At 44.0% G+C, this 16,284-nt stretch overlaps 1 protein-coding gene across 1 annotated transcript in view; it reads right to left on the bottom strand.

Moving 5' to 3' along the window:
• Positions 1–3,940: 3,940 nt before the first annotated feature.
• Positions 3,941–16,284, bottom strand: part of LOC116814791 (NAD(P) transhydrogenase, mitochondrial-like) — a 99,402-nt gene continuing 87,058 nt past the window's right edge. Inside the window, exons 19-22 of the mRNA XM_075069649.1 lie at positions 12,019–12,100; positions 10,666–10,784; positions 6,765–6,880; positions 3,941–4,319 (exon numbers count right to left, since the gene is read on the bottom strand). Coding sequence (XP_074925750.1) covers positions 4,167–4,319; positions 6,765–6,880; positions 10,666–10,784; positions 12,019–12,100 — 470 coding nt within the window. The 3' untranslated portion in view covers positions 3,941–4,166. The remainder of the gene's footprint in view (positions 4,320–6,764; positions 6,881–10,665; positions 10,785–12,018; positions 12,101–16,284) is intronic.

Raw genomic sequence — 16,284 nt, forward strand, 5'->3', positions numbered from 1 at the left:
ACCTGTCTTATCCTTTGTGATACTTGGATGTTGCTGTCTTCCTTGCTTCCTCATCGTGGTTTCCATGTGACTGCGGGATGCCAAGGTACTTAGCTGGTCTGTATGTCTGCTATGTGGGCCGCTGGTAGTTCCACCCCATCAGTCTTGACTACCTTCCCTCTCTTCATACCATCCGGCCACACTTCTCCAGTCGAATGACATTCCGATATCCTCACTGTAGATCCGCGTCAGGTGGATTAGCGAGTCGATGTCTCGTTCATTCTTAGCATACAGCTTGATGTCATCCATGTAGAGGAGGTGGCTGATGGTAGTTCCACTCCTGAACCTGTACCCGTATCCAGTCCTTGTGATTATCTGGCTGAGGGGTTTAAGCCTATGCAGAACAGCAGCGGGGACAGTGCATCACCTTTGGTATATGCGCACTTGATGGCCACTTGTGCAAGTTGCCTTGAGTTGACTTCTAGTGTTGTCTTCCATAGTCCCACTGAGTTCTTGAGGAAGGTCCTTAGTGTCCTGTTGACTTTGTATAGCGCCAGACATTCACAGATCCACGTGTGCGGCATTGAGTCATAGGCTTTCCTATGTCAATCCAGGCTTGTGCTCAGATTGGTCTGTCTAGACCTTGAGTCTTGGGCGACTGCTCTATCTATGAGCAACTGGTGTTTTGAGCCTCTGGTGTTGTTCCCATGCCCTTCTGAGCTGTGCTCATGTACTGGCCCATGTGGTCCTGTAGCTTGGCAGCTATGATGCCTGATAAGACTTTCCATGTTGTGGGGAGGCAGGTTATTGGCCGGTTCTGTCCCTTGCAGGGTCTTTCATGATCAGCACTGTCCTTCCTTGTGTTAGCCAGTTTGGGTGGGAGCCTGCTGCTAGCAGCTGGTTCATCTGTGCTGCTAGGCGTTCATGCACTGCTGTTAATTTCTTTAGCCAGTAGGTGTGGATCATGTCTGGTCCAGGTGCTGTCCAGCTCTTCATGTTTTGACCCGCTGCTGGATGTCTTCTACTGTGATGGTGACTGGTTTCTGTTCTGGGAGATTGCTGTGCTCTGTTCTCAGGTCCTGCAGCCACTTTGCACTGGTGTTATGAGTCTTCTCTTTCCCATATGTTCTTCCAGTACTGTTCAGTTTCTGCTGCTGGTGGTGCTGCTGTTATTGTGTTGTTGCACTGCAGTTGGGAGTACACCTTGGATGGTTCCTGGAGAACAGGCATTTACTTTTTTGGCCTCTGCTTCTCTAGTGTATCTCCTTAGCCTGGTAGCCAGTGCTGTGAGCCTTTGTTTAGCAGTCTCTAGGGCTTCAGATGGAGTCAGGCCCTTGTTTTTTCAGTAGCCAAGTCTTATCCTTAATCTCTACACCCTTCTGTAGTTCCACCAGCTGACTACTTCTCTCCGAGTCGCCTTGATCTTATCCTCCAACCTCATTTTCCAGGGTGGGTACTACTGTTGTTCTTCTTGATCGTGTAGCCAAGCATCTCCAGGATTACAGAGGCTGTAGCGTATACCAGTTCTTGGTTTGAGTTATGGTGGTAGTAGGGATTGTGATGAGGGCTCATGGCATCTTCTAACATACTATCTGATGGTACTTCTCCACTGAGCCTTGGTAATCGCGTCTCGAGGATTGACTGTAGCTAGTTTTTCCATGATCTTATGCCTCATATCAGCTGCTGTGCTCTGCAATGGAGGGTGGACAGGGAAGTTTCAGCTTCAGGTGTGGGCCGCACATCCACTTGTTCTTCCAAGTCTTCTTGGGTCTGGGATGTAATGTGGAGTTGGTCTATCTCAAGCTGTGAGAGCAGCTTCCTCTTTACTATGGTGAAGCGTTGGGTAACTAGCTGTTCTCAGTAAGTGTGGATGTAGGTCTTTTGTCCATCCACAGTCCCCCTCATACGTTTCATATTCCCTCTCATTAGGTCTACTGTTGGAGTAGCATTCCATCAATTCCAGGTTCTCTTGTCTCGTCCATGAATGGTTTGTTCCAGTAGCCCACTTATCGTCAGATTGTCTGGTTCCTCACATCTGGCGCGGACCTGTTAATCCGGGCGACGTCCGAGCCGGCATGACTCTCCTAGTTCGTGTCACTCTCATATTTTGAGGTAGGGGCAGCTGAAGCGGTTAGGGGGTCTTTTGCCCAAGGACCCCTACTGGAAAGTTGGTACACGGGATTTGAACCCCGGTCTCTCGTATCAAAGGGCGGTCTCCCGTATCAAAGGCGGCGCTCTTAACCACTACGCTATCAGTCGCTATATATCATAGGAATAAGTAACCAAATATATAAAAAATATCCATTCCACACAATTATTTATACAAGTTCTGTGTAATATTATAGTTACCAGCCTAAAGTTGCTTGTGACAGAATACTGGCCAGGTACTCTGTACACAGAGTGGAGCCGAGTCCGGGTCAGGTGCACCTGATGCTCCTGGAGGCTGGCAGGCAGACCATAGACTCAAAGTCCTCAGTCTTCAGAGTCCAGCTTTATAGGGATTTTTCCCTATGTTAGCTCATGGGAGTGGCTTCATTCTGCTGTTGTTAAATTAATCAGCAGGTGGCTGGCTCCATGTTGGCAGCAGAATGTTACCCAAAGTCTTTTATCTCACCCTTCTTTTTACAGCTTTTAGTTTGGATTCAAAATCTATAGGTCTTGCTGTGTCACACTGCCTTTGGGTTTGGATTGATCACCCGTCAATTGCAGGCGTGACTTTCAGCCTTGAACCTGGCTTTGATCTTCCTTCTGTTGTTCTTTTGTCCTTTTCTTTTTAGGGTGGATGCTTTTACTTTGTTTCACTGTTGTCTAGGTCTTCAGCCGTTGGTAGTTGAACTTCCACTCATCAGGACAGGCTGGGGCTGGAGTTGATTTTATCATCCATACTGCCTCATTCACACATCTAAACTAACATAATAAGATTACAGCAGTGTTTGCAAAAATGAAGGTTGGAGGAAGCTTTTACAATGGAGTGAGCGTTTTAAAATGGGGTTTGAATTACAATATGGCAAACAGTGAACAGAAGTTACAATGCAGGCAAGTGTAGTGAATGGTGAACAGAAGTTACATTAATAAAGTGAACAATTAAAAACAATTTCATTTATCAGTTCTACAATCTCAATATCTTACCTGCATAGACAGCTCTTAGTTCACTTTTCCTAGAAATCTGTTGTTTGGTTGCCATGTTAATAGCATGAATGCTGCTTTGTGCTGCTACCGCTGCTATTAGCTTGGGCTTCCTTTGTTCCAGTTAGTTCTGGAATCATTTTTAGAGTGACTAGAGTATGGATGAAGTTCACCCAGATTCAGAAGATGTAAGTAAGTCCCTCAGACTTATTTAGGCATCCATGTAAGTGGGGGAGTCTGCCAGCAGAATAGTTGGGTAGGGTATCTCATCACGGCCTATGCATCACCAAGGTGGTCTTTGTAATAGCCCAGCATGGAAGATGGCCGTGAGAGTGGGCAAAGTAAGAATCCTCAGGATCTGCACATACAAGAATGGAATGACCCAAGAAAGAGCTATGGATGAACTGTAGAGTGGAGCAGCAGGCATGGGAGGCTACACTGCTAACTCCAGGAACCCTTGCCCCACATACCCACAACCAATGGCAGATTACTCTGGCTACGTATGTGTGAAGTGAAGCTCAGCCTACGGTGCTATATGCCAGTACTCATCCTGGTTCTTACTAGGATGTGTAAAGGAGCAGTAAATACTTCCTCTACCCAATAATGTCATTTAAAAAATAAAGCAAATATGTAAATCTTCCTGGTGCTATACTGAGGTTCACATTTATACTATTACAAAGCATTGTTTTGCACCAGGGATCTATTCATTAGGAGGAGGATAAACCAAAGCTTTTCTCAATCATTTCTGTCTCATTGAACATAAAGAGAAAACAGCGAGAAAACCAAAGTGCTGTATCTGAGGCTGCAAGATTAGAGAAATAATTAATCTGCAACACCAGGGGAGGAAAAGTGTTTTTATTATTATTAAATACAGGGACTTACATTTGTGTGTACGAAGGCACATAAATCACCAATCAGCCTAAGAGCTAATTTGTTATGTTTGGATGCTCTTTTATTTTTTAAATGGTTGTATATAAATAAAATGCTGGCTACGCCTTCCAACTATTTACTGAACTATATAAATTATACCTAGTACCCTTTTACAATTCTGAACGTCAGGGTTAATGAGTAGAATACATTTCTCTAATCTTGCCTTGTAAAGCATCACATGTTTTCTTTGCATCGCCAAGCAGCATTGACGTGTTAGGCTTGTAAAAAATGGGATTGTCAACTGCAGCATACCCAACTCCCAGCGTTCGCTTCATGACGATGACCTGGGGGGAGGAGGAAAATAGCAGCATGAAAGGGTTAAATGAAATAAAAACGTTCAGCAAGTGCTCATGGAGCATATAGTTAAAGTAATAGTTTTAAAAATAACATTTAAAAATAAAAAATAAAATTTAAAAATCTCAAATCTTGGCATGTATTAAATGCATTGGCTCAATCAAAATTGCATACCGGCAATACTGCCCTACATTTTATATCGACTTTTGCATGTCCATATCTAGCTATTCTCAGACCTCACATTTATGTGCCACCTTCCATCCTGAAAGATTGTACTGTGGTTTTAAAAAAGTAAACTGATACAGAAACTGAACAGGAATCTCCTCCTCCAGCTCTGCAGCCACCTGTGGGTGGAAGGCGGTGGCTATTTAGCAGAACACCGAAATGCTAAAGAACAGTTAAGAAAAGCAAATTCAGAGCATTCTATACAATTGAAAGTGCAAGGGGAAATTAGGTAGGCAAAATGTAACTACCCAAATCAGCATTTGACCAAGACATGTTAATTTGCTTACTTTATGCTAACTGCCATTGGGCCTTTTAATGACTCCGTTTCATGTAGCTGCCAAAGAACACTGGTTGAGATTCATAAAGCTGACTAAAGGATTTAGCTATGAAATTCCCTAATCAGATGTGCAAAATCTCAAGCAATACCTCCCACATGACAGTGCTTCCTGACACTAGGCATTGGATTCAACAGATTGGAAAAAGTGCTATACTGAATTACCTTTTCCACAGCAGCTGAGTTTTGCCCCCTTGAATTATCTTATCCAAGTTCTGACCAGACCAACTTTGCTTCTGAGATCTAACATGATCACAGCACAACCTGTGTGCAGCCAGTTTGACTGCAATAATATTTCATTAAACAATAATCCATGTTGGATATGTTGTAATGTGATACCTGAAACACTGTTAATTTTCTGGGTAAGAGCCAAAATCTGTTGCCAGATACATGGTATGTACTACTCTGAATGTGAGACATGCGGAGTAAAGTCAAACATATATTTTCTAAAATTTATCTCATTAAACCTATCAAAATGATGCTTTCATACCCAGAGACGTTACTAACATTTTGCTTCTTAGGTGCATATTTCAACAATTAAAAATTGCTTATTTCATGCAATTATTTACTGCATCTTAATGTTACCTGCATACAAACAATATCAAGTATTTTGTAAATGTTCTAACATTCTAATCTGAAATCAGAACTAAACCTTTACTGTGTGAGAACACAACATGCTGGAATATTGTCTAACTGAAACATAAAACAAGCTTGGCATGTGCTGACTAACATGGAGATCCCAATTTTCCCCATATCCTTGTCCACATTTTGCTGTGTTTTAAGAGGTTGCTTTTAATTCTAACATCTGTATGCCTGTCATTTAGTGCCGTCGTCATCTTCACCATACACCCCACCACACAGTTTTTATATAATCTTAAATTGTGTTACATGCTTGTACAAGTTTTATGGCTTTAAATAGCCATAGAACTTTCGAGAACATGAGGTTTGAATTAAAATGAGTTAATTAACCTGTCTTATACATAGAATGGGTTATATTTAAGGCAATGAATTAAAAGTAGAATTTCAAAACTGGTTCTTTTCCTTTGTGGATGTATCCATCAGATATGTTCTGCCATTTTTACCTGCCCTGAATTTTACCTTTAGATCTGAAATTCCCTCCCATACAGAATTTGCTGAAACCCCACACAGTTCACTGTGAACAGAGATACTGTGGATATAAAGTATATACCCAACAGCATTCTCTGCCACTACAGCAGACCAGTGAGAGGAAAATTGAAAGAGAAAAGCTATGGGTTTGCAAATCTACACAAGCTTCTGATACACTAAATCAAAGTTCTGCAGTCCCTTATACCTAGATCTGGGCAAATAATATAAAAACCTTATTTGTGAGTAATTTATTCAACAATAGATGTTTAGCTTTTGGGGAATATAGTGAAACACAGCTCTTTGGAAGAAGATTTGGAACACTAATGAAGTGTATTTTGACTCATTCTAAATTTTAAAAGCAAAATCCATTAAAAAGAATTGCCCTTTAAAAGCTGTATCATCCAGGAGCCAATCCTGCTCTTTTTAAAGTCAATGACGAAACTCCCATTGGCATCAATGAGAGCAGGACAGAGCATCTCTTGTCAAATCAAGCATTGCACTGTAAGCTTAGCCCTGCAGGGCTCATCATGTGGACTCTCCTGTTGAAATGACTGGGAATTCCATATCCAAATGACCTGCAGAGTTGGGCCCTTCTTGTGTGTCTGCCATATACTGTTAGATGCACCTATGTGCATACTCCTTGCATGTGTATTCAGAAAAAAAAACTATCTTTGTCTTTAGTGCAAGTCAGTATTTCTCCTGAGACAGAGATACATTCCATAAACATACACTGTGCAGACTTCAGTCAACTTTGATTGTTTTTAAGTACCTGCTTAGCTTTCCAGACCTCCAGTACAGGCATGCCAGCAATAATAGAATTGGGATCTTCCTGTGCTGCAGAGTTTACTGTGTCATTTGCACCAATGACCAGAGCCAGGTCCGTTTCTGAGACAGAATAGAAATATGTTACAAACGTTTTAGAACTTGCAGCTGCCTTTCCTTTATCACAGCAACACCAAAACACCCAAATCGAACATGCATTAAATGTTGATAGTTCACTGTTTATTCTAAATGAAAATAAGTTAGACCCATCCATTTGTGTCAAACCCAGAACTGAATCTTGGCAGATACATGGGCTAATGAAAACGATTATAACCATGCACTGCTACAGGCTGGGGACTGACTGGCTAAGCAGCAGTTCTGCAGAAAAGGACCTGGGGATTACACTGGATGAGAAACTGGACATGAGTCAGCAGTGTGCCCTTGTTGCCAAGAAAGCCAGCAGCGGCAGTTGTCACATTTCAAGATCAATCAATTGTGGCATAGACTATCAGATATTACAATTATTTTTATGACACCTATTCTTTTTGTATCTAGGGTTTTTTTATTGTTGTTATCAGGGCATGGAGCGGTTGAAATTAGGGGAGTATTCCTGTTGCAGGTCAAGTGATTTATGTGACCACCAGAATTCCAAGATAGAGTTGTAGTTCAAACTCTTTATTCATTTCTGTACAAAGTAAGGATCTAATTTTGAAAATATTCTTTCCCTTCCTTTCATCTCTCCATGTATAACTTCACTATTCCCTCCTGTCACAGCTTTTTTCTAAACTGCCTGGAGTTGTTTTACCTTGAAGCATTGCTGGAGCAGCAGTTTGACAGGGATAAGCTGCTAATTCATGGAAGTGACGTCAGTTCACTTTCTTTTAAACACACACAGAGGTACCAGTGTGTCCAACTCTGTGATCCATGAATTGCACAACCATAAAACATTACCTGATGGTGATGTCAGAGCATCAAAAACTACTTTGAGTAGCTGGCCGTGGGATCTCCTCTTATCTTCTAATATTGATGAAGCAAGTAGAATGCGTGTGGGCGATGCTGAAGTTGTGTGCCCAGGGCTTTAAGGGGTGCAGCATGCTCTCTGCACAGCACATCTCACTGAGCATAAGTGGATGCTAACTGTGCTCAGCCACACTTTCAAGTCACTTGCCATCAGAGAGAGTGGGCGTTTGTACTCAGTCTGCCTGTCACCTGTGTATGCACGGGGAGGAGCTTCCTGCATCTTTCCTGGTTTACGTATCCATGCTAGACTTGCCAGCTGTATACTCGCACAAAACCAAACACTTTTGCTCTGCCTCATCCCCTACCCTTTCTACAAGACCCCACCCCCGCTCACTACATCCCCCCTCCCTCTGTCACTCACTCTCCCTACCCTCACTAGCTCATTTTCACCAGGCTGGCTCAGGGGGTTGGGGTGTGGTAGGGAGTGGGGGCTCTGGGGTGGGGCTGGGGATGAGGAATTTGAGATACAGGAGGGTGCTCTGGGCTGGGACTGAGGGGATTCCAGGCTGGGGAAGGGGGTTGGAGTGCAGAGGGGATGTGTGACAGCTCCAGCTGGGGGTGAAGGCTCTGGGGTGGGGCTGAGGGGTTTGGGGTGGAGGAGGGTGCTCCGGGTTGGGACTGAGGGGTTCAGAGGGTGGAAGGGGGATCAGGGAGGGGGCAGGAGGTTGGAGTGTGGGGTGTGTGTGTGTGTGTGAGAGAGCTCTGGCTAGTGGTTTGGGCTCTGGGGTGGGGCTGGGGGGGCTGGGGGGCACAGGAGGGTTCTTTGGGCTGGGACCAAGGAGTTTGGAGGGTGGGAAGGGGATCAGGGTTGTTGCAGGAGGTTGGGGCATGGGAGCGGGCCAGGGGTACAGGTTCCAGCCAGTGCTTACTTCAAGCTGCTCCTGGAAGCAGCAACATGTCCCCCTCCTCCAGCTCCTACACGGAAATGCAGCCGGGCAGTTCTGAGTGCTGTCCTGTCTGCAGGTGCCGCCCCTGCAATTCCCATGCACCACGGTTCCCAGCCAATGGGAGCTGTGAAGCTGGCGCTTGGGGCAGGGCAGCGCACGGAGCCCTCTGGCTGCCCCTATGCATAGGAGCCAGAGGAGGAATATGCTGCTGCTTCCAGGAGCCGTGCAGAGCCAAGGCAGGCAGGGAGCCTGTCTTAGCCCTGCTGCACAGCCGACCGGACTTTTAATGGCCTGGTCAGCAGTGCTGACTGGCACCACCAGGGTCCCTTTACAATCATGTGTTTCAGTCGAAAATCGGACAACTGGCAACCCTAACCAAGAGCAGCCACAATCTGACCCTAATGTGCCAGAGGCTTTTAATTCTGTAACAGAAGAGGGAGGGAGGTAGCCTTGGAAAACCATGGAAGATGCATGCAGTCTAAACTAGAAACACTGCACTGCCACGTAAAAGAGACTATAGCTTCCTTCCCTCTTACTTTCCTACCTCAAGTTAAAGGACTTTTGCCTCCCTAACACTCTTGCTACTTCCTGATGCCTTAGTCTTCTTTTGAGGCATCACGTGATCGGGAATAGGCACTAAATTTTACTGATTCCCCTCCTCCCCCCAAAATAGGGCAGAACAAAACACAAAAGAAAAAGGCAAAAAGAACATGGAAAGGGAGGGAAAGGAAGGAAGGAAGGCAGGGAGGAGAAAGGAGAGTGACATCTCAGTCTCCACCCACTAGGAATTAATCAAGATCTCAGAAAAGTTGGACCAAATCTTTTCAAGTTTGTCTGAAGTCCCTCATCTCTGAAATGTTATCCACTCTTTAGCTGCCAGGTCACCAAAGTACTTGTGCAAAGCTTCTGTCCCTGGAGGTAATCTGCTCTTCCATCTGCACAATGTGAGTCATTCGGCTACATGCCCTGCTCTAGAAAACCATGCTTTGTGCATGACTTATGGACTTTCTTTACCTTTCAGTGCCTCATTGCTTCATTTTTCTGCTTTGTCTGTCCCCCCTCTTCCTGAAGAAGGGAAGTGGCACCAAAATGGGCAGCAGCCCTCCCTCCTGGTGAATCTTCCCTCCCCTGGGATTTAGGGGGCCTGGCATATACAAGGGGCAGTAATTTCCACCTCCCCACCCCCAATGTCAGTGAACCCAAAGGAAGATTCTAGCAGATATTAGAAAAGCACAAGTGTCCTACAAGGAAATTGCATCTTGCAGAGCAGCTGCCTGCTCACTCATACTCCACTCATAATAATGGTAGTTGTGATACAAACTAATACTATGCCACTATTAAATAATACAAATGATCCTATATGTAAGCAGTCTCTTCCCAAGCACTCTGAGTGATGATCTTTCATAATCACTATAGTATCAAATAATAACAAAACATAAAAATACCCAAATACCCAAAAACCACAAACAGCAAGGGCAAAAATGGGGAGGGACTTGATACAGAAATCTGACATGAGGGTGGAATTTCCAAAGAACTCATTTTTGCCATTACTCTTCTCCCATAAAAGTTACTGCTACAACTCCCATTGACTGAACTGGGACCAGAGAAACTGACTTTAAACTCCCACCATACATCTGTTTGTCCAATATTCAGAATATCACATGGTTGCCTTTCCTGATACCCTTATCATTGACACAATACAGACACATATTTGATGAAAGAAGTCATATATTTTGCTCACTCTACAGCAAAACCCTAGTGGCTATTATGATTATCTATTAAGTAATGTCAGACATAGCTTGGCTTTTATATGAGTCAGACAAACCTTTAGTCTTATCTAGTCTTGATTCTGCTCTTTAAAAAGCATTACTGTCAACCCTTCTACTTACCAAAATACTGCCTGGGAATAAAATTATAGTCATTTGGCCTAACTAAAAGCAGAAAATAAAGTTAAAATATTTAGAATGGTTTGAATCTAAGCCAACATCTTTCATCCCTTACCTGGGAAATCTTCATTTATCTCATCCATTTCTAATACAACATCATAAGGTACACCGGCTTCTGCCAATAGCACATTCAGTTGGCCTGGCATACGGCCTGCTACGGGATGGATACCAAACCTGGAAACCAAGAAAGCAAAGAAACCAAGTCATGCTGAACTAATAAATGCCGACTGATAAATGACAGCAATCCTACACATGTGGAAGCAGTCCAGTTCTAGTACTTCATATACCTGAACCAGATGCAGAGAGAGAGCTATAAAATACTGGTCATGAAACTGCTACTTGGGAAAGAGCAATTAATGTATCTGTTTGTAATCAGTACCAGAAAGGGAAAATTGAAACACTTACAGAACTCCTTTCACATCCGGCACCCTGTTGGTTAAAAATTAGCTATGTAGCCATGGTATGTTAGTTGGTGATTTCATTTAATACTTAAGCCAGACCCCAGAATCTAAATCACTCATGAAGACTGTGTGTCATATGCAGTGTGTGTATATCACACAAGAATGGGATTAAAGCCTAAGACAAATGAAATAACACTTTAAACAGATATGTGAATAAGGATTCATTTCATTTTCTAATGCAGAGGCGGTTTATTGATACTCATTCTTAATATGCACTTGCAAAATAAAATAAAATAAAATAAAATAAAATAAAATAAATAAAAAGCAACCACTGCTGGGAAAAAAGACTTTTCCAAGAATTTGACACAAGAGTTGAAACATTTAATATTCTTGCTGAATATTAAGAAAATGGATGTCTGAATTCCAGAGGCTACTCAAATATTCCTAGGCCTGGACTTCCCAGCTGATTGCTATTGCAGACCTGTGCTCTGTCAGTGCTGAGATCATATTCATGCTCTGTTTGCTGCTAGCAGACTTCCAGGACAGATGTTTTCCTGATTAATGTGGGCAGAGATTTTTTTCCCCCCACAGAGAATTTGTGTTTCTAATTTGCTTTGGTGTTTTTTGAAAATCCCACCCACATTTGCTATGTCAGAGAGCAACTCATTTTTAGAAATATCTATTAGCTCATTTGCGGACTTAAGTGTTTATGGGAGCCTCTAACCAAGGCAGTCAGGTTTGAAAATTGAGCCTGTAGTATTGAATGGCAAAGTATATGGAGTATCACCATGTCATACTAAACATACTAAAGATTTCCTACTGACGTTCTATCATTGCTTTTAATGTTTGAAGTACAGTATTTGTCCTGGCCTATTTCAATGACAACATTGTGAGCCAGATCCTTAGCTAGTATAAATCAGCATAGCTCCACTGAAATCAGAGCTGAGTTCCCTTGAAATCAATGGAGCCATAACAGCTAAGGATCTGGCTCACTATATGCAACTTACCTGACTCTCTTTCCTTGTTCATTAAGCATTTTCACCATGTCAGCAATGGGATATTGGGCCTTGGCTGCACAAAGACCCCAACCTAAACCATGAAAAACATGTCAGTGTTTTACAAAGGAAGTTTAGCGTCCCTCAAAAAGCAACATAAAGGGCTCAATTAACCAGCATGTTTTCTGCATTAATGAATATTAGAAACCACAGTTACTGCACTCGGGGCCAACAAAACTCATTTGCCTGGTGGAGATGACACAGAGTTAAAGGTCAAACTGAACTGCAAAAGGATACTTTGATATGATAGTTTAATTCAATGGTAGCACTTAACGCAGGTTTCATTGTAAATTACATTGAAAAACTAAGAGTCCTGGCTACTCACTTTACGACCACCATCTTCTGTTTCTGCGTACAATACATATTACTGGTGGGGATGTGTGGGAAAGACGGCTTTTTGGTTTTCCAAGCTGAGTTTGCAGGATTGCCATTCAGGCAAAAACTATTTTCTAACTTGTAAACTGAGAATTTTTTATATGGAGCCTAGAAACAACGTGTATGAGACCTCTAGTGCCAATTTTACAAAATCACTGTCCAGATTGAACCACACATTTAGCCTACTAACATCTCTGGGAGGTAAGGATCCATCAGCCCCACTTTTGCACATGGAGAGATTAAATCACAGAGAGGTTAACTTTCTGGCTTAGGATCACACAGCGACTGAGTGGCAGAGACAGGAACTAGGCCGACCAGATATACCAATTTTATAGGGACAGTCCTGATTTTTGGGTCTTTTTCTTATATAGGCTCCTATTACCCTCCACCTCCTCTCCTGATTTTTCACACTTGCTGTCTGGCCATTCTAACAGGAACTGAACTGAGATCTCCTGATTCCAGTTCTTTCTCTAAGCCAGTGTTTCCCAAACTTGGGACACCGTTTGTGTAGGGAAAGCCCCTAGTGGGCCGAGCTGGTTTGTTTACCTGCTGCATTCACAGGTTTGGCAGATCGTGGCTCCCACTGGCCGTGGTTCGCTGCTGCAGGCCAATGGGAGCTGCTGGAAGCGGTATGGGCCAAGGGACGTACCAGTCGCTGCTTTCAGCAGCTCCCATTGGCCTGGAGCAGCAAACCACGGCCAGTAGGAGCTGCGATCGGCCAGACCTGCGGACGTGACAGGTAAACAAACCGGACCAGCCCGCCAGGGGCTTTCTCTACACAAGTGGCGTCCCAAGTTTGGGAAATGCTGCTCTAAGCTCTAGACGCCTTGTCCCAAATTTTCAATTGCTCTTGTCTACTGGTACAAAACAGCTGTAAACCAGAGATAAGACCATTGTAGGATTCCTATGTGTAGCAAATGTGGCCAGAACAAAAGTAGTTAAAAGGCATAGACAAGGTGCTGTGGAAACCAGTTGATTCCCAGCTGTCAGAATAGCCCATGGGACCTGCTGTCCAACAGCTGGTGGCCTCAGGAAGAGATTGGGAGGGCCTAGAGGTGGCTTAAAGCCTTACTTCCCCAACTTCTGATCAGGTCAGACAAAGCCCAGGACCTGATCCACTGCCTCCCAGAGGTATTGGCCACAGTTGTAATGATCTTCTCGATGCACATACTGTATGAATTATTAGAAAAACTTACCATTGTCATCATATAGCTTATGCAGCATTAAATCCAAAGCAGACAACTGAGGGACATTTTATTTAAATCACCCACATTCCAGACTCTGATTAGAAAGAACCAAGAGATCCTTATTTAATACTGCACACTGCTCTAAACAGAATTCAGACTCCTGTTCCAAATAAAGACTACAAACCCCATAAGACAAATTTCTTTAAGCTCCTGGGGAGGAGAATATAAACATCTTGACCAACAACAAATATTTAGAGCTATGAGCATTAAGGGCCTAATTTTCAAATGTTGCTGCAAAAATAAACAATGACCTTTACTGTTATTCTTTGAATAATATTTTTTTTCTTAAAAACAACATATTTGGATGGGGACACTCAGGCAGTCCCCTTCCTTCCCCCCACTTTATCCCTTCTCATTGCAGAGGCCCCTAGTCAGGATGAACCATCCATCTGGCTAAGAAGGGCTGCTTGCAGCTGCATCTAGAGCCAGCCAACTGTACTCCTGGGTCAGTTGGAGGGGTTTGCTTGAGTGCAATGCTAGGTGTGTGCAACATTTCTAACCTCTGCAACCCAGAGGGCGAGGGGCTGAGCCCAACACCCAAACTCAGATTCCAGATGAGCTGCCAAGTAGAGGCTGGCGTGCTAACAAACATTCAATCCCTGCAGGCAATCCGGCACACAATAGCCATTTTAGTTAAGGATTTTTTCCCCTACACATTTAGGACCAAGGCCTTTTGCTGTTAACACACATTCATAAAACACACTAACTTTTTGTAGTTTACTGCAATGAAAGAAGAATTTGATATGGCATATTTAAATCCACAGGACAGGATGTCCTGCAGCTCTGAGATGAGTGAAGAATGCATCCTGATCTCAAGACATGTTTGCCACACGTCATTACACTGGCAGAGTTAAAAATTGCCTAAAACTTTGTACAACTGGTTTTTTTGTTGTTGTTGTTTTTGTTGGTTGGTTGTTGTGGCAAGTTTGAAATGAATTAACATCTGGCCACATATTGAATTCAATAGGAGATTACCCTGAGTAAAGTCAGCAGGAATTGGCTTATTAATTTTAAGGAATTTAGTAGCTAGAAATTACTTTTCTTTTATAAGTATTTGGGGAAAAGTAAAATCTTTGAAGTAACAAGTAACTGAAAATCCCACAATATTGGTGCCATAATAATAGCACCATCCAGAGAGTGCAAAGTCCAACTCAGGACAAGTCTGCTTTTACACTCAGGGTTTGAATCCCCAGTTTTCTCTACCTATGAGGCTCTCTCCCATGTCACTATTTTTTCATTGAGGAGGACAGACAGGACTCCCTTCAGAGCCCATAGGACAGTGGCGGATTTAGAGTTAATGGGGCCCTGTGCACAGCTTCATTTTTGCCCCAGGACACAGCCAAGAAAAAGAACATTCTCTCTTATTCCTCCTGCCCCCGTTTTTCATTCTTTTTTTCTTCATCTTCCTCCTATATTATAAGTAATGGGAAGTAAATGAAAATAAAGTGAGGTACCTTGATTGGGGCAGGGAATTGGGGTGCAGGAGGAGGTGCAGAGGGGTGGGCTCTGGGAGGAAGTTTGGGTGTGGGGTGCAGGCTCTGGGCTGGGGCAGGGGGTTGGAGGGCAGGAAGGGGCAGTGGGGGCGGCACTTACCTCGGGCAGCATGGTTCCCAAAGCGATGGGCACACACACACCCTCCGGCAGTGGCTCCTAAGCGGGGGGGACCAGGGTGTTTTACAGGTACCTCCCCCACAGCTCCCATTGGCTGCAGTTCCCGGCCAGTGGGAGCTGCGAAGTTGGCACTCGGGGCAGGGGCAGCATGCAGACACATCCCCTCACCTTCCAGGGGCTGCAGGGACATGCTTGCCATTTCCAGGAGCGAAGCAGCACAGAGGGAGGGAGGGAGAGTGGACAGGGAGCTGCCTTAACCCTGCTGCTGGCACGTCTCTGCACACCCCTTGGGGAGAGAGCGGCAGTGGGTTTCTGTGTACTGCCCAGCTTGGGGGCAGCGTATGGAGCTGCCTCCCGCCCCGCCAGGGGCGCGCAGAGACATGCCAGCAGCAGGCTGCTTCCAGGAGTGGCATGGGGTCACTGGCCATGGAATTCAGGCATCCCGCGGGCCTGAGCCCTACTGCACTGCCCATCAGGACTCTGGGGTAGGATGTCAGATATTTGTCCTGCGTTTTGGGTGCTCCTCTGTTGTTGGGGGCTCCGTGCCACCACACGGTTTGTTTCATGGTAAATCTGCTCCTGCCATAGCAGCTACTATTATGTAAAGTGAGGCATTAATTCATGAGGGTCTAACCATCACTGGTGGGTCTGATTCTGATCACTTCCAATAGGGTAAATCAGAAGTAAATCCACTGAATTCAAGGATGGGTGGGTGAGATTCTGTGTCCTGCAATGTGCAGGAGGTCAGACTTGATAATCATGATGGTCTCTTCTGACCTTAAAGTCTATGAGTCTATGAGAATTCAGTGTCATGAAAATGGTGTAAAACTCATGAAATCAGGCCCTCTGTCCATGCAGACCTGAGGATGAGATGGATCTTTTTTCCTAAATGGCCCTGTAATGTATTTGGTGCTTTATAACAAATCAGCTTAGGGCTTTTTAATACCAATGAGATGTTGATTACACTGTCTCCTTGTTTCATTCC

This window comes from Chelonoidis abingdonii, chromosome 9 (assembly GCF_003597395.2).
Source record: "Chelonoidis abingdonii isolate Lonesome George chromosome 9, CheloAbing_2.0, whole genome shotgun sequence".
Classification (NCBI taxonomy): Eukaryota; Metazoa; Chordata; order Testudines; family Testudinidae; genus Chelonoidis; species Chelonoidis abingdonii.